Genomic DNA, 26,201 nt, shown 5'->3' with positions numbered 1-26,201 from the left:
CCCAAGGCTGAGGGAGGAAATAGGGTGGAGAGAACCAAAGCGCAACAGGAAACGCCAACCAGAGATAACAGTTTCGCTAGCAGGGCAGGGCTGACCTTTCGTGCAATACATACAGTTCTTTGGTCAGAACTGATCTGTTCAGCAGGGGACCGGGGGGAGGTAATACTTACAGCTGGTTGATGGGCTGTCAACCACGTCCAGATCCGCTCTCCGGAAGCCGTGCATCTGGCGTGACGAATGCAGCGTCGACTCGATGGCTCTCTCGTGGGCGGTCAGGACAATGGCCGAGGGCCTCCCCGGGCTGCTGGGACTGGAGAGGGACCTCTGCATGTATGCCAGTTTGTCTTTGGTCCTTCTCTTCATGTCGTCCCACCTGTGCTTAATATCTTTCACAGACCTGGGGACCTGGCTCACCGATGTGATTTTCCTGGCTATACTTTCCCAGATCTTGTCCCTGTCTGCGTGGGATAGACGTATCGTCTCCCTTCCAAACAGCCTGGCTTCGTTCCGAGTCACTTCCGTGACCAGAATGTCCAGCTCCTCCCTGGAGAACTTGGGCTTCCTCTTTCGTTCTGTCATGTTCCTTGAGTTCAATATCCCACAAAGCACAAATGGGTAAAAGGAAATCAATGTGAAGCACCCAAACCGTTACAACAAGATACACGACCAATTGCACATTCAATCCCAGCTTGCTGAGGTTCCTCTCCTCTATTCACTTAAAGCTTTCCATTTCCCACCACTAAATGTAGAAGGTGACAGAAAGTGGGGGCTTTTTTGGGCGGGGGGAGGAATTCATACACAAGTACCATGTTCTTTTTTTTTAATGTAATCTTTCCACTTAAAACAGGTATTTGGAGGCCCTGTTCAATCATTCTTCCAAAAGAAAAAATATACATAGCACATATTCTTTGATACAGAACAAATTACATGGATTTACTTCTTTAAAAGAGAGGTCATTGAGTCTAGCAATCTGACTGTGACTCAAGAACCTCTAAAATGGGTATTACTAAGTTTCTCTCAATTAATTCCCCCCTTTTTGTATTTGCTGAAGATATCATCAGTGGATTTTAATAAGTAAAAGGGACTGAGACAAAGCAGAAACAAAGGAAGAGTGGGATACTAAGAGGAACCAAAACTACAACTTGGCTTGGGAGAAGGGACTGAGGAAACAGTAGACAACTTTGCGAGAGCTCCTGCAGAAAGCATTCCCTCTATACACACACACGGACCCTAAAACGTTTTGCAAGATTTTTGTTGCAGGTTGACACCAGAACTTCCACCAGCTATCTCAGGACCATCTTACACTACTAATTTAGCAGGTACCCATGATATTTCTGCTATATCCTATTACCTTGCACACTACATATGTACCTTTTCCGCCTCCATGGATCCAATTGAGACTTCCCATCCATGCATACATGGCAAATACTCAGCAAAACAAAAAAAAAGCATAACCTCCTCCATGTTATAGAGCGTAAGGTGCTCATCACATACAAAAGTGGAAAGAATAGGATAAACACACGTGAATTATTCATACAACCCGTACTGTATGTTTTGGCTCTAGTGGCCTTGGGTAACTTGCTATGCTCTATTTGGTCTAAATAACAACTTTTATGCATGTTGTTGAATCTAAATCTCAGCTATAACCATTTGTTTTAAAGGAAACTGAAATCACACTGTACTCCTAAACCTCGTTATTCAGAAGCACATTGTACAGAGTTCAATGGGGATTGCTCCCTAGTGCTTAGGATTGCAGCCTCAGTCTGGTTATTAAATTTTTTCTTAAGCTATATATTTCTTTAAAATATATCTGAACCGCAAGAGAAATCATGGAGAGGGCAGGGGGCACCCGACCCTCTTAGCTTCTGTTTTCAAAAGGGCCCCGTATGTTATGTCAGGACTATCTTTTCCACTTATTTTATGGTTTCAGCACTCTGGATCACCCTTGAACAGTGCAAGCCATAAAATAACTCTTCTATTTATTTTAAAAATTCTGTATACCCTTCTCCCCACTTCCTGCAAAAGGAGTTGCTTAAAGCAGCCTACAAACATAAAAGCAGCAACGATCCAATCGTTTAAATACAAATTACCAAGCTAAAATATAGCAGCAAAAATCAACAACAGAAAGATACACGATTAGCCACCACTGTCTCGTATCTGAGCAATTCTTAGGAAGAGAACCATCTCAAATGGTGTAGCTCCGTGCGGTGATCACTGAAATACTGCAACCTGGTCTGATGCTGAAAGGCAGTGGCTGGCCTTCTTGTTCACTTTTGCTAGTGCAAAAAAGGCGGACTGCACTTCTCCACCCTCAATCAGAGCTGCTCAGCTGCGGAGAATATGAGCGCCCTCTCTCCCGTCTCAGTGGAGATTCCACTTTCTGTATGTCCAATCTCTCCTTCCATAGCTTTGGTGGTAGAAGCATCCACAAAAGGAAAGAGAGGAAAGTACAGCCAGCTACAACAGGAGAACATTTGAGAGCACGAAAGCGATGAGGCAGCAAGCTAAGAAGTGCCTTCACACTCTGTAGCGAAGTTCAGACAACACTGATGCGTATGACACTTAAAGGAGTTTGCACATAACCTACGAATGGATTTTAAAATACCAGACTGGTTTTTGAAGCAAGGTGCAGGTGGCGCCCTGACTTCTCCTGTCTTCTAGAGGACATGGTCACCTCAACCATCCAACACCTAGGCCTGCCACCTGAAGCTGCCGAAGCTGAAAAATCAACTCTAATAAACACTCTTCACTTCTCTGCTTTGTCAATAAACTCTACTATCCTTGAGTGTTTTACAGCTTTCCTTTCTGTGTCATCTGCAAATTGAATGAGCAGAACACTAGGATAAAGGAATTCCCTTAGAAAATGTACAAGACAGCTTCTTATCTGCTTAAATGCCCTATTTAGAGTTCCATCCATCCATCTATCTGTTCTTTTCTTTTTAAGTTTAAGAGCAAGAGATCCACCAGGAGCAAATTACAGGACAAGCAAAACAGGACACAACACCTAATTAGCTGGCAGTATTCATGGCCAGGAACCATTAGTGTAACTGGTTGTTGGGTAGGCCTTTTTAAAATAATAATAATAATAATAATAATAATAATAATAATAATAATAATAATAATAATAATAGCTTTCAAGGAGAACAGGGAACAAGTTTAACAACAGCAGCACATAAAACCACCATGTACAGAAATAATCTTTGGAATGGGGTAGAGTAATAGCTCAATGGTAGAGCAAGGACCACGGTTCAATCTCCAGGTAGGGCTGGAAGAGCTGCTGACTAGAGAGCTGCTGCCATAGATTATGAATTCTGCAAGCAATTCTGCAAGCAATAGCAGGGGTGGGGAACCTGATGTGGTCAATGAGCCAAATCCTTATCACCCCTACCCCTTGCAAGTCACATTTGACAGGTGGGTAGGGTTGCTCACCTATCCAAGTTCTTTTATATTGTAATTTTATGTTATGAACCACCCCGAGATCTACAGGGCATTATACTTCTGTTACTACTATTAATAATAAATTTATTTGTTGCAATTTCCTGCATTGCAGGGAGTTGGACTAGATGTCCCTTCCAACTCTACAGTTCTGTGATCCCCAGATGTCACGGTGATGCACTCTAAGCACCCAATAATAGTCACATGGCACTTGATGTTGAGAGACTGGGTGTGGGGATAAATGAGAGCATAAGATGAACAAAGACCCATCTAGTCCAGTGGCCAACCAGCTGCCCAAGAAGCAGCACAATGAGGACAGGGTATGATCATTGACAAGAGTGTCTATTTTGGCGGGACGGGTGTAGAAAAGTAGGGGGGAATGGAATGGAGTTACCCGGGAAAAGGTAAGGCTGGGTAGGAAAAAAGCACTCCACACTGCAGCGCTGTGTTATGGCTACTGTTTGTAATGCTCATATAACATCTAGATGGCTTGCCCTTTTCTTTTCCCCAAGTATATAATCAACTTGTTAAATTCCCAGCTGGATTGCTTTGCACAGCTAGGTTAATAATTCTTTGGCCTCATTTAGATTCACCTATAACACAATTAAGTCGCAAACTAACCAACGTATAGAAGGGGAAAACACAATATATGCATGGATTTAAAAAGAAAGGAAAATTCAACACCATTATTAGTGTCTTCAACGTGTTTTAAGTTCTGTTGCTATAGAGCCAAGTTTGTAAGTAGCACAGACAAACATAAACACACACACACTCTCAAAAGCTGTCCTTTAGGGAATGAGAAAGCAGGAACACCTTAAAATAGGTTAACCTGTCCTGTGCTCCATGAGCAGAGTGGGAAAGGAATTTAAAATGAAATAGGAACAAACAGATCACAACTGTCAGTGACAGGCAATAAGGAAAAAAAATACAGTGGTACCTCGGGTTATATACGCTTCAGGTTACATACACTTCAGGTTACAGACTCTGCTAACCCAGAAATAGTGCTTCAGGTTAAGAACTTTGGTTCAGGATGAGAACAGAAATCGTACTCTGGCGGCACAGCGGCAGCGGGAGGCCCCATTAGCTAAAGTGGTGCTTCAGGTTAAGAAAAGTTTCAGGCTAAGTACAGACCTCCGGAACAAATTAACTACTTAACCCGAGGTACCACTGTATTGTGGGTGTTCCTAGCTTTGCAGATGCACCAAACACACTAATGAATTCTATTTCTCCAATCGTGCCTTTATAACCAATGAAGAAGACAACAATTTTCAATAAACAAGCAAGTCCAAACAAGATGGCTTAGGGAGAATTTCCTTTTTCTTGATTTGCCAACAACCCCTGGGATACCAACAAATTTTGTTAAAAACACAGAAAAGCAAATAATAAAGAATAAAGAAGCAATGAGACACTTTGGGAGGAGTCAATGTTGATCCAAGTTCTTCTCTTTGCTGCAAATGTAGCCTGACGACTCAAATGCCGAAGCAGATCAGAAAACGGAAATGTGTGTCTCTTGCCAGAATGCGGAGTGATAAAATCAGAAAGCAAAAGCTTCAGGCAGGCAGCAGTCATTTCCAAAGCACTAACCACAAAGAATGTAAGTAACATGCAGCCTTCCTTCCCTAGGGCTTAAATCCCACGGGAGGAAGTGGGAGGTGAAATAGACAAGAACTAGACTCACCTCATCCAGTTTGACGTAGTCTCATCGGTCCCATCTATGGATTTGTAGCGGTTGTTCTTATCAACAATCTGGAAAGAGAGGAAAAGTGAGGGAGGAGGATACACAACCAGAAGAAAGATACGTAGCAATTTACTTTCAATTCTAAGCATCTCAATTCTAAGTTATCTCTTGGGCAGTATTACCATTTAGCTTGGGAGAGAACTGGGAGACAGTCTACAGCTTCCAAGGGACTCATGCTTCAACAGTAAAAATCTTGCTCTAGACTTTTAGTACAGTCGTACCTTGGAAGTCGAATGGAATCTGTTCTGGAAGTCTGTTCCAACTTCCAAAACGTTTGAAAACCAAATCGCGGATTCTGATTGGCTGCAGGAAGCTCCTGTAGTCAGTCAGAAGCCCTGTTGAACATTCGGTTTCCAAAAATAGTTTGCAAACCAGAACAGTTACTTCTGGGTTTGCGACATTCGGGAACAAAACATTTGGGAACTACCGTATTTTTCGCTCCATAAGACGCACTTTTTCCCTCCTAAAAGTAAGGGGAAATGTGTGTGCTTCTTATGGAGCGAATGCAGGGGGGAGGCAGGCAGGAAAGCCCCCGCGGCTCTTGCGGGCTTTTCCCCAGGAGGGAGAAGGGACTGACGCGGCCAGCCAGTCCCTTCTCCCTCCTTGTAGAAAAGCCCGCAGGAGCCGCGCGCTCCTTAAAGGGTGCGCGGCTCCCGTGGGCTTTTGCGGGAGGTGGGGGAATTCCCCCACCTCGTAGAAAAGCCCGCAGGAGCCGCGCACCCTTTAAAGTGCGCACCGCTCTTGGGGGTTTTTCCCCGAGGAGGGAGAAGGGACTGACTGGCCGCTTCAGTCCCTTCTCCCTTCTCGTAGAAAAGCCCGCAGCAGCCGCTGCACACTCCTTGAAGGGTGTGTGGCTCCTGTGGGCTTTTGCGGGAGGTGGGGGAATTCCCCCACCTCCCGCAGAAGCAGGGAGAAGAAGAAGAAGATCTCCCTGAGCTGCTCTTTGGGGATGGGGGGGGGGACTGGGTCCTCCCCAGCCCCAAAGAGCAGCGGACAGGCTGCTCCCTGAGCTGGGGAGGGGGTGTAATATTTTTTTCCTTGATTTCCCCCTCTGAAAACTAGGTGTGCCCTATGGTCAGGTGCACCTTATGGAGCAAAAAATACAGTAATTTGTGAAAAGCAAGGTACAGCTGTACTCCATTCTAGTCTGCACTTTAAGCCTGGCTGCAAGCAGGAAGTGCTCCTTTTGTGACTGAGCCACGGGAGCATATTTTCTTAACTCAAGTTCTGAAGAACTGAACTCAATGGTTCCTCCACAGCCGCACCACTGAGATACTTACCAGCCAAGAGAAGAATCCTGCAGATTTGTCCTGACTGGAGAGCTTCCCTTCATACGGTCCAAAAATACGACCTTTTGGGATAACTTCGTTCACACAGCGCACATCCCGCTCTCCACTGGGCTCTTTCACCACTTCCATGCCGGGTGGAACAGTCATAGCAGCTCGGTCAGGGATGCCAATGGGGACTGGAGCATCCGAGACGAAGACGGGCGGACCATGGTTTGGACATTCATCCACAAAATACTCCTGGCAGGACTCACAGACTATAGGGCAAGAGGAAAGAAGATTTTACTCTGGGCTATGGAATACTGTCAAAGGCCCGGGAGAAATTTTTTAATGGTTGCCACAATTAGAGAGACGGAATCTAGGGTGAAATGGACGTCTTCTGTTAAAAGGGGAAATTATTTCCCTTTGAGAGGATTTGTTATGCTTCTCCTCCCAGATGTAGGTGGGCAAAATATAGTCAGCCAAACTGACCAGCAACCAAGCCAATGTCACCTCACTTCCTCTAAGCATAAAAGTCAGAGTACAAATGGTGAGCAGGGAGGGAGAGGTATAATTCAGAGAAATGGGTTAAGTGAAGGGGATGGTGATTTCTTAATAGTAAGAGCAGTTTAACAATGGATCCAATTGCCTGGGAGAGGGGTGGGATCTCCCTTGCTGCATTTGCAGCTATTTGCTCTGGATTTCCTGCATCAAGCTGGATCAAAATAAGATCCCCTCCAAATATATGAGTCTTTGAAATTCGGACTAGTCAATAATTCTCTGGCAGGGTGAATGTACCCTCTTGCTTTTCATTATTCAGCCAGTATGGACTACAGATTTCAGGCACTGGAAATGCACACATTTAAAGCCAAAGCAAAAATAACAAGGAACCAAAGTTTTGCAGCATCCCTGCCAAGGATCCACCATGACATCCCCCGAGAAACTGTGATGTTGGGAACAGGACCAAGAACAGAGCTCTTCTGCAAATTAAAATAAAAGCTAGCTACATTATTGAGTTATGTCCCTCCTGATAAAGTATATTTAGCTCCTTCACGGTTGGGCTCTGCTGTTCCCTAGAAAGATTAAGAGCATATTTCTATTCATGTCGGCTAGTGTTACATGTAGCAGAGGACAGGAGGCATTTCTCCGCTGTGTAACACAAATCTTGTATATGAAACAAAACGGTATTGTTCTGCTGTCCGGTTGTTTGCCATCCTATACCTCTTTGGGAGGAAAGGTGGGATAGAAATTTAATTTGAAATAAATAAATAAGATTTGAGGATTAAAGGGCAAATATGCCAGACAGACTAGGGCACAAAGGAAGCAGGATTCTTTTCTTTGGTATCTGAATCTATGCCTATCAATGTCTGCCTATCAATGGTTCTGCTCAACCTCCATTCTGGAACCTCTGACCGCTAGCCTTATTTACATGTCAGCTGATGCCAAGGACCAGTCTGAATCACGGCACATGCCTGCATATGCTTAAAACTGTCTCCAGTACACAAGGAGCGCTGAAAAAGAAGGGCTCTCTTAGCTCTTCCGCCTTAGCAGCTGGGGTTGCAACAGACAACTTTCTCCTTCTGAAGGCTTAAGGGGGGAAATGATACAACTATTCATTTTGTTCACCAGTGAGATACTTACACCAGAAATCTACTTGCTGAAAACTCTTGGACATGATCAAATCTTGCTTTCCTTTCAGTTTTTTATGCTCTACGTTCACGGACTGGGAGTCAACCTTTCCAGAACTTGATAAGAAAGCAAGAGAACACAAGTGTGAGATACATTGTGGGAAGCGGTCAAGAAAAAATGTTTAAGAGAGCAAGCGCATTTCTTATCAACATCCAGACAAAAAATAAGCATTGGCTTTTGGACTCTCCATAATTAATGCCTCTCTATTGTTTTCTGTATTACTTTACTCAACAGATGTAGTTCTTCTGAAATATACTGGCCTTCCCAGGCTTCTACTGAGCATACCAAATCATGTATTAGTAACAATCACTACAGCAAGCACTTTTTTGGGGGTGGGGTGGGGGAGTAAACACAGTGAGTAAACACTGGTTTTTATGGCAAAGAAAAAACATTGATGGCGATAAGCTACAAGAATTAAAACACTTTCATGATGATATTAAAAACAGAAGTTTCAATTTGTAAGCATGCGCTTATTGTGAATTACAGCACTACACCATGCTTCTACAGTCTTAGGCAGAGAAATAAATGTGACTCCTCAAATGGTGATCCAGAACGCTGTGTTGCCCTGGGATCCACTGGTTGCATAGTCCTAGATCATAGAAGCATAGAACTGTAGAGTTGGAAATGGACCACACGGGTCATCTAGTCCAACCCCCTGCAAGGCAGGAATTTAGCTGTGCTGTCAGCTCTAATCACAATGCAAACATATTAAAACGCTCTTAGGTAAAGGTAAAGGTACCCCTGCCCGTACGGGCCAGTCTTGACAGACTCTAGGGTTGTGCGCCCATCTCACTTAAGAGGCCGGGGGCCAGCACTGTCCGGAGACACTTCCGGGTCACGTGGCCAGCGTGACAAAGCTGCATCTGGCGATCCAGCACAGCACACGGAAACGCCGTTTACCTTCCCGCCAGTAAGCGGTCCCTATTTATCTACTTGCACCCGGAGGTGATTTCGAACTGCTAGGTTGGCAGGCGCTGGGACCGAGCAACGGGAGCGCACCCCACCGCGGGGATTCGAACCGACGACCTTTCGATCGGCAAAACGCTCTTACTTATAGGTGAAACATGAATCATGTGGGCGTAGTGTTTTAAAACCGTGTTCCTAGGAAGCTTGACATTTCTCCTGGGGCAAAACCATGATGCACAGGTACAAGGGACTTTTGTGTTTTGGGGTGATGGCCCATTTAATTATTTATTTTATAAAATCTATGCACCTCTTGATAGTAAAAAATAACAACAACCTCAAACCACCTCAAAGCGGTCTATATATTTTTTTATTTAAAAAAATCAACAATAAAAAAAATTCAAAGAATGAAAAACAGATTATAACATGCATCAACATTCTAAATATCTGGGTAGGCTTCGTTCAAACAAAAATGTTTTTAGCAGGCACAGAGCCCATGGAAGATGCACAGGTGCTCCTCAGCAAGCATATCAATATGGAAAGGGGTTTCCACAGAGTTGGCTTGAAATCTCCTTACCAGAGTTGCCCATATTCGTCTTCCTGGCATGGAGAGCAGGGTTCCGTCTTGATAGTTACCATTTCCCCCAAACAATCGTTCAGTTTTTCACTCATGTTCTGTAAGAAATTCAAAGATGGACAGAAGGGTAAATAGTTCTGTTCACTTTCCAGATTTCTAGGTCCCCTTTCAGGGTTGCCCTTCTCAGGTTGGCACTGGATATTTCAACCGAGTTCCCAAACAGTTTCCTAGGCACTCCTGTTCCATGGCCTGAGGACATATGAAAGGTTCATATGAACCTTTTCTAAGATCTTCCTCTGTGGCTCTATTCCAGGTGTCATCAGCTTCAGAGGGGAGGCAGTGGTGACTAGAGTTAGTGTGATATCCAATGTTAATCCTACTTGCAGCAGACCTAAGACCATTGATTTCAATGGGTCTACTTCAAGTGTATTGATTGTCACCTGGGATTTGTCAGTGGCATTGCCCTGACAGTGAAATAATTCCCCCAACTCAATTTGCACCTAATCTCAGTTTTTAGCCACATGGCAAAGACAGGAACGCCCTCCCATTGGATGTCAAGGAGATAAATAACTATACAACTTTTAGCCCTGTCTCTGGAGGTTTTTAATGTTTGATGTTTTATGGTGGTTGGGGCAATCCAGCCAGGTGGGCAGGGTATAAATAATATAACTATTATCATTATGATCATCATCATTATCTTTGCTCATAATGGGTGATTTGACCTCTGCCTTGGCTGTAATGGACATTTTAATTCTGCTGTCCTCTTGCAAGTTTCAACGGAGGTTTTTCAATTGTCATCTATTTTTATATATTGCAGTTGCCTGATTAGCTTTATGCTGAGACAAGATAAAAAATCCTTTGAAAACAGCAAATAAATGTATTAAAAAAACCTGTCCCTCATGTACTCTTATATATCAGCAACTCGGCAGGGAAGTACAAAGAAACACAACTTTTGGTAACTCACAATGTTTTATTTTGAAAATACAAACACATGCAAGCATCACTTGAAGAGTTGAACACGTATGCTTGCTTCACTTCTGAACAGGCAACTTTGCAGAGAGACAGGAACTTACTACAATATGCACATTAAATATGCGATGCTGGAAACAGCTATGAACTCTCCCTTGTTGGTCTGCCCTTAAAAGATATAAAATAACTGCCAAATCAGCTTGTTCTTACATATCATGCTACTTCCAATTTGAAGTTTTACCCTCAATACAATGACATCAGGATGGGAATGGAGCAAGCACAATGCAATAACACATTGGCATCAGTTTCATCTTTTGTTCAGGTACTTCTGAGATTACCTTGAGCAGCATGGGTGACACAGGAGTATGGCCCTTTCCTGTGCCGCTAGGTAACACTGGACGGCCACAGTCATTGGAAGTTACGGTTGTAGCTCCATCCTGTGCACCTGCTTCTACGAATGCAAACACCAGCATGAAAAGGTGCAGCAATGTGGGTTTGTCCCCTGCAACTGCAGCCTTCAGGTTCTAACACTACTGGGTTGCCTTCTCAAAGGAACCACAGTGCGGCAGCTCTTGCCTCCACTGTCAAAAAAAGGGCCTCACGTGTTTAGTAACACTGGATTTCTAACACCATTGCAGTTTAGAAACATAACTTATTTAAAAAATGAAGAGAGCCAAGAACTCTTTTCTATAAAACACCAAAGGTAAAATATTTGCCTCCCTTCCCTCCATTGTGCTTTTGTGGTTAAGTCATTAGTAGATAAAGATCTCATAGTATAACTGATGTTTTTTTAGAGCTGGTAAATCTCCATGGTTGGAGCTTCTTTTGGACAGCTCCCTTTGGGCAGCTTGCACCAGCACAGGGTCATTTTGACCCACATTCCCCAGTCTAAATTCCTTCTAGCATCAAATTGGCCAAAAATAAAATTAAGTAAGTCAGATTCCCATGCTGAATTCCTGAGTGCTATTTTTCTTCTTGCTTGCTTGCTTTCCATACAGCAAGAATTTAACTGAAGTGCACACATATGAAGACAAAGCAGCTCTGAAAATTATACCTATCATTCCTTTGTTTTCACAAAAAAAGCAGAAAAAGGTACTGTTTAACAAAACTCTCGGCAACTCCTTCATGTCACAGGCACTTGGGAAACTCAAGTTCAAAACCCCACTAAGACATGTAGCTTACTGGGTGACCTTGAAGAAGGTCCACAGGTCAGCAGTAAGAACAGAGTTTTGTGTGCAAAAGATTCAAGGTTCAAACTCTGCCATCTTACAGCATTCAGGAACACAAAGACCAAATTTGATTTTGAAATCACATGGTACATTCTTATTCGGTACACCAGAAAGGACAATTGCCACCAGCTACCCGTGGCTCACTCTGGGACACCCTGTTAAGATGGAGAGTAGGAGACCTTCACTGCTATAAGCAACCCTAGCCTGCTGGACAACCTTGCTTAATGTCTGGCTGTATCCTTTACTTTGTATATGCAATGGGTGTTTCTTGGGGGGGTGGGGTTATATGCAGATTGTGTTCTATAAGTAGTTTTTGAAACTGAAAACAAACTAAAATAAATAATGCCATCTGCAAGTAGGGCTGGAAAAGACTTCTCTGGGAAATCTTGGGACAGCTGCTGCCATTTTGGACCAGATTTGGTATAAGGCAGCTCCTACGTTCCTCTCTGTATCTCATAAAAGAGATACACAGCAACCCTTTGATGTAGGAAAGCAGGGAGGACAACTGTGCACAATGCCCAGAGCGCCTTGGAGCAAGAGTGGGAAGAAAATGCAGCAAATAGTAAATATACAAGTGAGGAGCTCGTACAGATTCTCCAAGAAAAGGGCAGATCCTGGGAAAGTCAGCCATATATATGTAAAGCATCTGGGTCCCCCTCCTATGACACTCAGCAACTTGAATCAATCTTGGAATGATTTCCAGTAGCAGCCAGGAATGCATCAATAGTTTGCAGAAACACATACTAGCCATGTCACCTTTCCAGCCCAGTAGAGGCCTTCTAGCCATAGGACTCTCACACAGACTGAAAAGATGATAAATACTGCTCTGCAGGGAGGTCACAAGAGGCTTTTCTCTTTCCACATTACCACCAAAAGCATGTCTGCCTTCATATTATGGTTAATTACTTCAGACAACAATCTTTGCCTGTCTGGAGTGTCCAGCACCCATAATTCATGGGGCTCGGGATTTGTTGCAGATGAGTATGACATCCAATCCACGAGAACTACCCCTAAGCCCTGTGGACAGCAGCTTATTTGAATGTTCCGAGCCAACCCATTATCAAAACACGCGAATATGTGTTCACTTGCCAACGGAAATAATAAAATTCACTGTTGGCAGCTCAGTAGGTTAGAGTGTGGCGCTGATAATGCCAAGGTTGAAGGTCTGATCCCTATATGGAACAGTAGCATATTCCTGCACTGAAGCGGGTTGGACTAGATGATCCTCAGGGTCCCTTCCAAATCCAGAATGCTATGATTCTATGAAACATTTTTTAAAAGAAGAATAACTAAGGAATTCATACTAGATGCATGAAATGCAATGCAGCAGCATTGGAAGGAAATAGCGATATAAAGAAAAAGAAGCATTCTGTGCATGCAATAGCTTCTGGAGGGAGGGTCTCCTCTGGCATCTTCCATTCCAAACAGCAACGCTTCTTGAGGATACAAGCTTTGGCACAAACAATTCAAGGTAGAAAAGGCTCTTGAAACTCTTCCAAAGGACATTTCGAAACTAGTGAGAACACTGAATACAGCCACGGACAAGGTTTCCATTTTAAAAAGCCAAGCCCTCTTCCTCCACCTTGCTCCCCAATGCCTCCGCTGCCAATTCTGGTCTTATCAAAAAACCCTGAATCTGGTGCCAGATTTTAGAGGAGAGATTGCATGAAATATATTCAAAACAAACCTTCATTGAACTGAAGCAAAGGTAAACTATATTCCAAAAATAGCTATGCAGAGAAAAGCCACCTTTTAAAAAGGTAAGCCATACATTTAGTTTACCGAGAACTTAACAGAATAGTTTATGTAACGCTGAAGGTATGGTCTAATACAGGAACAAAGTCTTTCCCGTTCCAGTATCTATAAATGTATCTTTTCCGGAAAGGCCTGCCAAACAGTTATGTCCTCCTCTCTCAAGCTCATTTAAAACACTGATGTCTCCATTCCTGCTACTTGTCGAACTTTTGTTAATTATAATTCTTTTTGGTATCATATTCCTGTTTGGGCTGTCATAAATAAATTCATTACAGTACATACCTCAAGACCTAAATATTACTCAACAAAAAAGGGTAAATTGCTGCTGGAACCTAAAGGGTGTTGAATCATTTTTGCTCACCACCATTATTGCTCACCACCACTAGGCCTTGGAGGTGTCAGAGAGAGGTAAACCGGGTGAGGCTAGCCGATGAGTCTCAAACCCTTGGTGTAGTTTTCAACCAGTGTGTCATGGCACCTTGGGCTGCCTTGAATGATGGTCAGGGGTGCCGTGGGCAACACTGGCCTCCATCCCTCTTTCCCGCTTTCCTTCCTCCCCTCCCTCCCTCCCTCTGATGCCCTCTCATGTCTCTGCCTCCCAAAGGCTTGCACAGCTGTTTGTTGCAGCAGCCCTGGCTACAAGCTCCCCTGGTGAATGGTGCCTCTGGGGCTGGCCAGGGCGTGCTGGTTGCCAGGAGCTAAGGCAGCCTCGGAGTAAGCAAGCAAGAGGGCAAAGGAGCCCAGCCCCACAGCCCTTGCTGTTGGGAATGGACGGGAAAACAGGAGGTTGGGCAGGCAGGCAGTACACTGGTCTTTCTTGTGCTTGCTGTGTGCAAGGCCTGCCTGGGAGCTGAGTGCCCACCGCCAAAGAGGAGCCTTTCAGTCATGCAGGCCCGGCAGCACCCGCTGGTGCCAATGCTGCCTCCTAAGGTGAGGAAGGTGCTGGCCCCACAAGGATGGGGGCATCCTCTTCCCAAGCCCCGGGGGGGCCAGTGTGAGGAGGCACCTCTCTTTGGGGAGTGAGGTGCTCCCCAGCATAAGAACTCCCAATTTCATCAACTCTTCCAGCTACTATAAAAAAGGCTTAAAGGTCAGTCAGTCTCCAATGAGGAACCAACCAGCAACGGCGGTGGGGGAGCCTGATGGAAATAGACAGCTTGATGCCCAACACATTTCTGTTCTAGATTCCTATGTGCAGCTCTATATGACACTTAAAGTGAATGAATGAACGTTGTTTTCTTTTCTGCTTCTCTCTTATGCCTTTGCCAGTGCCAAGAACATGAGAGTGATGTGCACCAAACCCAAAAGTATTTATACCAGGCTTGTAAAAATAACATTGGTCGACATGAGCAAGTGCGTCAATAAAAAGGTGTGGGGTGTGTGTGTGAATTTGCACACTAAGTTACGCAAGTTTATTAATTCCAGCTCATGGGTCATATTTCTGTTATCACAGACCACAGCAATCAACTGATGAACCAAACCTCACAGTTGCTTGTATTTGTTTGTATGTTGCTGGTAGCTAGCAAGGACACCATGTGAGCAAACTGTGATGGGCTGTAACAAAGAGACACAGAGCATGGCTGATTTCTCTGCTTTTAAAGCCAAGCCTGCCATGTGCATCTATAGGAAGAGCAAGGGAGACCCTCTGGAATGGGGGGAATGCTAGGCTTCAGGTTGTATATATGTGCAAATAAATCATATGTCATAAAGACATCATAGTCTCTGCTGTGCCTCATTTTTCCAGAAGGAAACAGAGACCTTGGTAAGTGTGCCTGGTACCCCTGGAATCTTCTGGGGTGGCATGTAGCACTAATAGAACATTGGTGTCTTCAGAAAGCTTTGTCAGTCTTCTTGCAGCATTCTTCTGCCTGGCTCATCTGACCGAGATGGGCAGCTTTTGCAGCTACAGGTGTTAATCCAGTTGCAAGTGCTTTGTCTAAGCTTCTTGCTTGCTTAACTGGGCACCCTACCTAAAGTCTTGCCATGCACTCAACAGGGAATCAGTGCTAATCATAAATTTCTAAGTTTAACTGAAGCTGCTGGTTTTAAACTTACAGAGTCCTGTCTTACTCAGGTCCTGGGTTTCTGAGAATCCAAGCTATTCATAGCTGTTCAATAAGCTGAAGTGCTATGGAGACAGCAGGATAAAGAAGACTAGGTTAATTCTGCAACCATGATTACATGGGCCTTGAGGCTTGGTGCAAAACTTCCAGTCAAAATAATATTGATGCCTTTTTGCAGTATTTGGTTTAGATCTTATATGGATATACTGTTTTTCAGAATATCCCTCAACTTGTTGCCTTAGCATCATTCATGCAAAACAAAATACAGCATTTTTCCGTATATAAATGACTAGTTTCCCCTAAAAAATATCAGAAATTAGGGGGCGTCTTATACGCAGATACACTTCCCCCCATTTTCTTAAATCGGAGTCCCCCAAAATAGGGGCTGTCTTATAGACGGAAAAATATGGTAAAACTGTATTGCAAATATTGGGTTATATGCATGGCATAACCCCTTGCAAACTTAAAATTGCAATATTGCATAGAGCCAGACACCACTGGTGCAGGACACCCTTGCACCACCTGCCTTCAGGCAATTCTCCCCTCACACTGCAGTTCTGTGCAACACAAGGGATGTTCTTCAGGAGCCCCCTCCCAGTATTGTGTCGTCCTGGAGAGGTAGGCAGATTGGCTGCACAAGCGGCCTTCTACCACTGGACTTTACTCATTGTGTCTAAGTGTCTATAGAACTGTTGATCACACCTTAAGAATGAAGAAAATATTGCTGGGTCACAAGATTGATGTAAAGTCCAAGGTGAAGTTAGCTGTAGAATAGCCACGTGATGCTTCTAATGGATTTAAGAGAATTGAAACAGAAGTTACCCTTTTAAGAATCACTAAGGTGGCGCTGTGGGTTAAACCACAGAGCCTAGGACTTGCCAATCAGATGGTTGGTGGTTCGAATCCTTGCGACAGGGTGAGGTCCTATTGCTCGGTCCCTGCTCCTGCCAACCTAGCAATTCGAAAGCATGTCAAAGTGCAAGTAGATAAATAGGGACCGCTCCGGCGGGAAGGTAAAAAGTGTTTCTGTGTGCTGCTCTGGTTCACCAGAAGCAGCTTAGTCATGCTGGCCACATGACCTGGAAGCTGTACGCCAGCTCCCTCGGCCAATAAAGCGAGATGAGCACCACAACCCCAGAGTTGGCCACGACTGGACCTAATGGTTCAGGGGTGTTTTTACCTAAGGATTGATATCGCAAAGCAGAGCACAGTAGGGCAAGAAGAAAAGTTGGTTGCAAATAAGCACAATGCACCGTGCCAAACCCCTTCCTCATATCTTAGTATCATATTTATTGAAGCTCCATCATGCTACAAATGCACTGCAGAGTACATTAGCAATGTGGTAACTGATGGGAATGCTCCCTGCTCTCAAATCAGTTAACACAGAGCCTGGAACAGGATGGAGGAACAAGGATCTAAGTCTCCTGCTATACTCCCCCAATTACTTTTGAAGCATTCTACATCTTGCTGTGTTCTCATTTATATCACACACTTATTTCATGGAACTCAAATGGCAGTGCACACAGAGTTCCCATGCTAACGATCTACCATGCAGATTGCTGGGACTGGTCCCAAACCATCAAGAAACCCCAGGGCTGCCTTTGATGCAAAAGCATCAAACACAAATACAAGTGATTAAATCAATCGGTTAAACCAACAGCGTAACAGTACTAAAACGTATGGGTGACTTTACGAAAACATATTCCAAATAGAGAGGGTCATATGGCTATTCATGCATGCATTCACAGGCAACTTTGATCCTGACAGTTGGCTTCCACACAGGGGTAACCATCAAGCCCCTTCAGACCATGCCCTGAGGCCTTCCCACACTGAGCACTTTCAGAGGCCCTTCTTACACATCATGTTTTTTATTGCTTGGGAAAAACATTAACAATGCTTTTTTCCTCTGGAATTGAAAAACCTTGCCCCCAGATTTTTCTCATTGCACTTCCTATTTCACCGTAACTTTTCCACAAGTTTTGAGGCCCCAAATGCATTTGAAATGCCACTGGATTTTTTTAAAAAATGGATTACATGTGAGAATTCAAAAGTTTAAATTAGTTCTAACAACTACACACACCACTTGGAGCTCCTTGGAGGAATAGTGGGATATAGCTGTAATAGCAATCACTAGATGCATTGTACAGTGGTGCCCCGCAAGACGAATGCCTCGCAAGACGGAAAACCCGCTAGACGAAAGGGTTTTCCGTTTTGGAGGTGCTTCACAAAACGAATTTCCTAGGGCCTTGCTTCGCAAGACGAAACTGTCTTGCGAGTTGCTGCGATTTTTTCCCACTCCCCACCCCCTTTTTCTAAGGCACTAAGCTGCTAATAGCCTTTTAGCAGCTAATCCGCTAATCCCTTAAGCCTTTAATAGCCGCTAAACCGCTAATAGCGCTAAATCCGCTAATAGGGTTGCTTCGCAAGACGAAAAAACCGCTAGACGAAGAGACTCGCGGAACGGATTCTTTTCGTCTTACGAGGCACCACTGTAGTAACAAGTTTTCCACACTTTTCATTACAATACAGGACTCTGCACCAGAAACTGCATGCTATCTCTGGTATACAGAGTTGTGTGTATATTCCCCTGCTAATGGCAAAACGATTTATGCGTAACACCAGCAAGTTGTTATAACCCTGCTCAAAGAAAGGTGTCACATCTGAAGCTAAAGGAGATGGTCAAATTTACTGTTTTGTCTGTCAATTTCATAAAAATGCTTCAAAACAGCCAATGCAGTAATTTATAATTATCAGATCTTGCCACCATTCTCTTCTCTTGTAATGGGGGGGGGGGGTGTCTCTTAAGCATACATTTAAAATGCCAAGAAAAGCTGTCAGACTGGTTTAAAACTGGCCAGATGGCAGCTCTCTTGTATGTTTATTTTATAGGTAAGTACTGCATGTTGAGTGTAGTACATTAAAGCTATCACTATGCTAGTGTTTTCCAGTTCAGACCTGCTCTACATCTTTTCAGAAATTGCCTGCACTGCCTTCTTACCTCATACCTATCTCAGACCCGCAGTTTAGCAAACAAGTACACCTGCCTCGCTCAGTCAGTTTCTTTTTCTGTTCTAAAGTGGACTAGAATGGTTAATAGACCTGGGCATCCGAAACAGTTTTGAAGTCTGTATTGTTATATTGATTTGGCCTGACAATATATCACAAACCAAGATGTGTGTTAGGGCTGCATAATATATTGTCCAAAACTAGTTTGAAGTCCATATCGTGATATCAGTTTCATAATTTCTGACCTACCAATATATTGTGAATCATGCAAAAATCACAATGTGGGGAAAACTGTGAAACTACCCAATGCCTCTAACATATCTCCATTTTTATTTCAGACACCATGATATAGCGGTATATTGTGTTGTTTAGCTGGTAGTATATCGCAATGTTGAAAACCAGATATCGCCAAGCCCTAAGTTAAAGACACATCTGGAAACACTATGTGATTGTTACTGAATTAAGTAGAAAAATTAAAGTAAGCAATAGCAAAAGTGTATTTATGTCTAGAATTTAAATAGCCAACACTCCCTCTTCTCTGCTACTTTGAAACACACAGGTAAAGGTATAGGACCCCTGGACAGTCAAGTCCAGTCAAACGCAACTATGGGGTTGTGGCGCTCATCTCGCTTCAGGTCGAGGGAGCTGGCGCTTGTCCAGTTTTCTGGGTCATGTGGCCAGCATGACTAAACCGCTTCTGGCGCAACGGAACACTGTGATGGAAACCAGAGCGCATGGAAACACCATTTACCTTCCCATCACAGTGGTACCTATTTATCCACTCACACTGGTAAGCTCTTGAACTGCTAGGTTGGCAGAAGCTGGGACACAGCAATGGGAGCTCACCCTGTCGCAGAGATTTGAACCGCCGGCCTTCAGATCGGCAAGCCCAAGAGGCTCAGTCGTCTATTGACAAAGCCTCAGCAGAGACACGAGACTCTGCACAATCTGTCCCACTTGGCTTAGTGAAACTGGAGGACACATTCATGACTTGCCAGAAGCAGACCAATGGCAACTTTCCACATTTTAAGACGGCATTCTGCAACAGACACTAAGGAATATATCCAACCCAGTACTTTATGAATGTTGTGTCAGTGCACAGATTCCTGCTTGCACAATACAATCAGCTCGTCTCCTCCCTACCTGCCCCCTAAATCTGTTCATGGTTCCCCCAATCCTCTGGAGCAGATCTGGAGAGGGTACAGGGCTTGAATGAGAGAAAGAGAACTCCAGATGCAAAAGTATATATCCTTGCTATGACAGGACACAGTAGTTGGCTACTGTCCCATCAGCTGGTCAGAAATGCTAATTTCAAGTTTTACACCGTACACCAAGGGCTTTATCATCCACAAACTGTAACAATGTCCCACAGTCCATTGTATGGACTGTTAGTAAACTGTTAGTATGTTAGTAAACATGCCATGAACAACACTATCAAAGACCATAGAAAGATTAACAAGATTGATTGGGTACAGTTCTCTTTATTAATCTCTAATCTGATTGAGATTATGGCAGTCTCAATTTCAGGTAAATGAGGCTGGCCATGATGGCTATGTTCTACCTACAATTTCAGAGGAAGTGTGCCTCTGAATAGCAACTGCTGGAAATCACAAGTGGGAAGAGCGCTGTTGCACTCAGGTCTCTTAGGCATCTGGTCAGCCACTGTGAGAACAGAATACTGGTGATCCAGCAGGGCTCTCAGTGTCATGCTCAGTTTAGAATACAGATCCGCAGTGCAGAGAACTGGTGTCCAGTTGTGGATTAAGCTGCCAAGAGAGACCACTCACTCAACCACCTTTCCACCCACAGAGATTACCGTATTTTTCGCCCTATAGGTAAAGGTAAAGGTACCCCTGCCCGTCCGACTCTAAGGTTGTGCGCCCATCTCACTTAAGAGGCCGGGGGCCAGCGCTGTCCGGAGACACTTCCGGGTCACGTGGCCAGCGTGACGAAGCTGCTCTGGCGAGCCAGCACCAGCGCAGCACACGGAAACGCCGTTTCCTATTTATCTACTTGCACTTAGGGGTGCTTTCGAACTGCTAGGTGGGCAGGAGCTGGGACCGAAAGACGGGAGCTCACCCCGCCGCAGTAATTCGAACCGCCGACCATACGATCAGCAAGCCCTAGGCACTGTGGTTTTACCCACAACGCCACCCACGCCCCTTTTCGCACTATAGGACGCACTTTTCCCCCTCCAAAAATGAAGGGGAAATGTGTGTGTGTCCTATGGGGCGAATGCAGGCTTTTGCTGAAGCCTGGAGAGTGAGAGGAGTTGGTGCGCGCTCTCTCTCCCCTCTCGCTCTCCAGGCTTCAGGAAGCTCTCCGCAAGCCTTGGGAGCCTAGGTTTGCGGATAGCAGCCTGCATCTTGACGCCAGGGGCGCGCACAGTGCGCCCCGGGCTTCGGTTCCCCGACCTGGTTTGGAGGCTTCTCCCCACCGCCAGCCCCAGAAGCTCGGGGGACAGCAGGGAGGCACAGTGCACCTTCCCGCTGTCCCCCGACCTGGTTTGGGCTTCAGGCAGATATCCACAAGGCATGGGAGCCCAGCGGGAAGTCGCGCCGGTCTCCAAGGCTTGTGGAGAGCTGTCTGTTCTGGGGGCTGGGGTCATGGGAAGCTCGGGCTTCCCCCGCCCCAGCCCCGCGCCTGGGGGCGGGGGAAATAATTTTTTCCCCTTTATTTCCCCCCACCCAAAAAAAACTAGGTGCGTCCTATGGGCCGGTGCGCCCTATGGGGCGAAAAATACGGTATATATAGATGGAGAAGTGAGTGGAGTGGAAAATACACAACTAGGATAGAACTGCCCACCAATCCACCCCAGCTAGGAGCCAAAAAGCTCCCACTACTCAAACGCTTTATTTGGGATTTTTTTCTGGGAGGGTAAACTGCACAGGATCACAACCTTATTAAACAATGAATAAAAATCAATCTCCCAAGTATTTATCACTGCAACATGAAACATGCAGATCTTGTTTCTTATGCAACAGCCTTAACACAACATCCCTCAAAATCATCTAATAAAAAAGCATTCTATGCCAAATAACAATTCACTTCTTCATATGCCATTGCATGTATTTTCTACTACACTACAGATGGCAAATGGTAGCATGCTTAACTATTATTTTTACTTCAAATATGAACCAACAAGCTATCAACTTATTTCTAGAATTCAAGCGGAAAGTGTCAAAAACATAGTAAATATTTGTTTAGTGTTAGGATGATTTGCATTTACTGCACAAATGTAACCTAAAAAATGATGGAGATGTTTGAGCACGGAAGAACAAAAAAATTCAATTCTGGTTGCCACGTTTTCTCTGCAAATCTGGATAAATCAAATTCCTTGACCACCAATATGGAATTAATTCTAACTTAAGCATGTATATTCCCTTTCTATATAGCTGGTAATGCCAATTCATTCACACACACATCATAGCCAGATAAGTTCATCCAACTACTTAGGGCTACATGTGTACTTCATTTTTGGATCTGTCCTTTATACAGTATTTCAACTCCTTCAGGGGCTACAGTTCTATGCACACCCTTTTCCAGTGTGGCTTAAACTCAAGTAGTCAGTCTGATGAAGATTTGTTTAAACTACAGTAAGAATCACTTCAGCAGCATAAAGTTGACCTGGACCAATATGGATATTCTTATTATAGCCAATGAAAAGGAATCAAGCAAAGAGCCCTGCTGGATCAAACCAAATGCTTATCTGGTCCAGCGTTCTGTTCTCAGGAGAGCAAACCAGATGCATTTGAGAGGCCCAAAGCAGGACACAAGCACAATTGCCCTCTCCTGCTGTTTCTCCTTAGCAACTGGTATTCAGGGGCAAGCTGTGTCTGATCCTGGAAGTAGCAGTCATCTTGACTAGTAGCCATTGAGACTTATCCTTCATGATTTCACCTAATCCCATTTCAGAGCCATCACAGCCGGTAACAGACTCCACAGTTTGAGGCCCCATCTGCAGTATACATTTAAAGCACTTTAAACAGTCATGTTTCTCTCCACACACACACACACCCCGCATAAGATCCCAGGAACTGTAGTTTGTTAAGAGTCCTTTGGGAAACACCCTATTCCCCTCATGAAGCTACAATTCCTAGGCTTTAAGAACCAATCACTCTTCTCAGGGAACTCGGGAAATTGTAGCTCTGAGGGGAAACACAGGTCTCCCAACAACACTGAGCACTCTCAATAAACTATAGTTCCCAGGATTCTTTGAGAGAAGGCTGAACTGCTTAAAGTCCTATGCAAGTGCTTTAGATTTACAAGGCAGGTGAAGCCTAATTTACATGTTGCATGAAGAAATTCTTTCCTTTGTATGCCCTGAATCTGCGATCATTCAGCTTCCCTAGGTTTTGAGACGCTTCTCCCTACTCATTTTCACCACACAAGACATTATTTTTTCTAACTTAGCTTTATTCATTTTCATCTTTAAGTACGGTTGCATTGAGATGTATCTTTGTTTACATTAGAGCATATGACGTGAAACAATTACATAGTTAAAAACAAAAGCAAAACAGCAATGAACACACAGATAAACGTTTCTGAATAGATTAACAAAGTTGTGTCAAAGCATACATGCCAAAATTATTAAATCATTACAGATATAAAATGATGTCTAGTAATCATTATTCCTTAGATTGGGGACCACAAGTAATTAAGCAAAAGGTCTTTTGTAACAACTATCAGAATTTATAGGAATTTACAGGAACCAGGCATCAGTCTACCCACCTCTTTCATGTTCCCCTCACCCACTTGCTTTTTTCACTAAGCTAAAAAACCTCTGGACTTGCCCCCGTTTCTGATCATTTGTGGGGGCGGGGGAGAGAGAGATGAGTTTCTGATCATTTGTGTTGGGGAGATATATGTATAGCTGAAGAATAGGTTTGCAACATCCACCGCACCCTTCTCTACGGGAGCAGGAAAGCACGCAAAAACGAGGACCCACGTAGTGCCGACTGTTGGGTTACTTCCTGCCCGGAGAGGCATCGTGGATGCGTCCTGCAAACCAAACCTCCATATACCTCCCTGTCGTCCACGTACCCGCACCAAGCGCTCATAGGCACAAGTCGCGCAGCCACCCTCCCTCGGAGCCCATTCCAGTCCGCCCGGCCCCATCCCAAAGACAGGCCTCCCGGTGCAACGCCCTCGTGACCGCTGCGCCGCTTTCTTTCCCCCCGTGCATGTTGTTGCACGGCAAGCTTAAGCTGCAACCGGTTGCGGACCGCGCGGCCTCTCCCTCCGTTCCCTTGCACAGGGCGATAAGAACGGAAGGCGAGAAGACACAGACGCGACCCTCCCGCTTGCCTGCCTGGCCTCCCCTCCTCCTTCCCCGCGACGGCGCTTCCAAAGTCACTCCGTTCTTTGGCGGCCCGCCCCTACGTTCCATCCCCGAATGCTCGCCGTCCTCTGCGACCGCCCATTGGGCCGCGGCCGCGTCACTCACCGGATTTAATGAAACGGGGAGGGGTGGAGGGAAAGAAAAAAGAGCGAGCGGGCAGGCAGGCAGGGAAGAGAAGGAGGCGCTGGAAGGGGAGGGAGGGAGAGGAAGGGGCCGAGCTCAGCGCTCGCCCCAACAGAGAAGGAGGAGGGGGGGAGAGAGGGAAGCGAGGCGGCTACTTACTTACCTGCCCGCCCAGCCGCGCCCTCGGGCGAGTGTTGTGCAAAGAGGCGCCCCCCCCCAGCACAGTCGCCCCCTTCCTCGGCGAGGGCTCCGTCCGCGGCTTCCCCGGCCGGCGCCCGCCCGCCCGCCGCCCTCCCCTCGCTCGCTCCGCAGCCATTTTCCGTGGCCACCTTGGCTACCGAAGGGCTGACTCACCTCGTCGCTGCGGGGCCCTGGCTCGTCGTCTGGGGGCAGCCCGGCTCTGCCCGCGGCGGCGGCGGCGGCCCTCCGCGGCGCCCGCTGCCTCGTCGCCGTCCCCCTCCTTCGGCGCCGGCCCGGCCAGCCCAGCCTGGCGCGCTAGTCCCAGACGAGGACGGGTCCCCCGGGCGGGCCGGGCTTGGCGGCGGAGAAGGAGGCGGCGGCGGCGGCTCCCTCCCTCCCGGTCGTGACCACCATCTTATTAGCACAGGAAATGACATGGCGAACGGAAGAGAGGGGCGTTCGGGGGCCGAGCCCGGGGACCCCCCGAACCGGGAGGAGGAGGAGGGAAGCGACGCGGGCTGGCTGGCGTCGAGGCCCGGCCTCCTCGCCGCTGCTGGGGGAGCCCCGCACACAGGCACGCACGCCCCGAAATGCCGCCTTGCTCGCCCGCCCGCCCCCCTCGCTTCTCCTCTCCTTCGCTCGCCAGCCCGCCTGGCAGCCAAACACCCCCGCCATGCTCCTCCGATGCCTGCAGCAGCCGCAGCCGCGCGAGTCCTCCCCCGAAGCAGAGCAGCGTCCGCGGCAAATGCAGCGCGAGCTGAGCAGCAACCTGCGCTCGCATTTTGTGCGGGCTTTCCTTTCCCCTCTCTTCTTCTGCAGCATTGCGCGCTCGCTCTTTGCAGCCCACCCCCAAAGCAGAGAAAAGTTGACGGCCGCCTGACCAGAGTTTCCTCTCTTTTGACATTGCAGCAGCCCGATCCTTTGCGTGTTTCTTCGGAAGTCGCGCTCCTGGGGTTCGGAAGGGACTTACTCTCCTGTAAATGCGGATAGCGTCCCATGCAAGTTTACTGGGAAGTATCTTCCCGCACCCAAATCTCGACCCTCTACCCAAAAAGGATTTCCTCTACTGTAAAGGATCGCGGCCCGATCCAATGCATGTTTACCCGGGAGTAGGAGTAATTGAGATTAACGGAGTCGCTCTCCTGAAATACAAGGTGGCAGTTTATTCTGTTCCCATTACTGGTGGCGGTTTTTTCTCCTTTTAACCTGCCGACCTTACAATCGCAACTGTTTTGTTTGGCCTATCCCGTTTTGATTTTGATCCTTTGATGACCTTTCTGAAAAGGAAAGCAAAGGAGCCTGTGGAAGCTCCGTTATATTAGTAACGCTATGCGTAACGTGCAGCGATTTAAACACTGACGTCTCTGTTCTAATGAAGAAGGTCTTTGACGTGCGTGTAAGCCTGCTATCCTATACGTGCGGGAAATCCCAGTGAACCTAATAGGACTTCCAAATACTGTAAAATCCCGGCGAGCTTCTGCTACTTAGTACTGTATATTGTAGCCAATACTAAACTACATGCACCAGCGTTATAACGTAGCCTGCTATGTAGAGGATCTCTGCTTGTTTTTAAACCAGCCTGCAGAGTTTGAACCCTCAGTCTGCAGTGAACTATCTGCAAAGAACTCACCATTCTTAGCGTTTTAAGCATTTGCAGGGAGACTCCTGTTTAGTAATAAGGTTTATTTAATATCACTTATCATATGAAAGCAAAAACATATCACTTGTGGGACTTGCAGGTGTGCCATGCCTCTTGCGCTGAAATGATCAATAGTAATTAGTTAAGAGCCTATTGATGAAGTCATACAGGGGAAAGGGGCTGGGGGGGGCAACTTAAGTTTTAAAATGACTTTTCTGGGAAGATTTACTGAGAGCATATGCGTTGCACAGCTGAACCAGGCCACAATTCATTTAATTCTTTTGGCACA

At 45.7% G+C, this 26,201-nt stretch overlaps 1 protein-coding gene across 2 annotated transcripts in view; it reads right to left on the bottom strand.

Moving 5' to 3' along the window:
* PRDM11 (PR/SET domain 11) overlaps nt 1-25,731 on the bottom strand; it is a 52,645-nt gene extending 26,914 nt beyond the window's left edge. Inside the window, exons 1-5 of one of the 2 annotated variants that reach the window (XM_083427385.1) lie at nt 24,448-25,731; nt 9,608-9,705; nt 8,080-8,183; nt 6,454-6,716; nt 5,114-5,181 (exon numbers count right to left, since the gene is read on the bottom strand). In XM_083427385.1, the coding sequence (XP_083283511.1) occupies nt 5,114-5,181; nt 6,454-6,716; nt 8,080-8,183; nt 9,608-9,702 (530 nt within the window). In that variant the 5' untranslated portion in view covers nt 9,703-9,705; nt 24,448-25,731. The remainder of the gene's footprint in view (nt 1-5,113; nt 5,182-6,453; nt 6,717-8,079; nt 8,184-9,607; nt 9,706-24,447) is intronic. The other variant, XM_083427386.1, reaches the window with a different exon arrangement.
* Between the last annotated feature and the right edge of the window lie 470 nt (nt 25,732-26,201).

Source organism: Podarcis tiliguerta (genome assembly GCF_965153285.1).
Source record: "Podarcis tiliguerta genome assembly, chromosome: 1".
Taxonomy (NCBI): Eukaryota; Metazoa; Chordata; class Lepidosauria; order Squamata; family Lacertidae; genus Podarcis; species Podarcis tiliguerta.
This window is presented reverse-complemented; position numbering and strand designations above follow the sequence as displayed.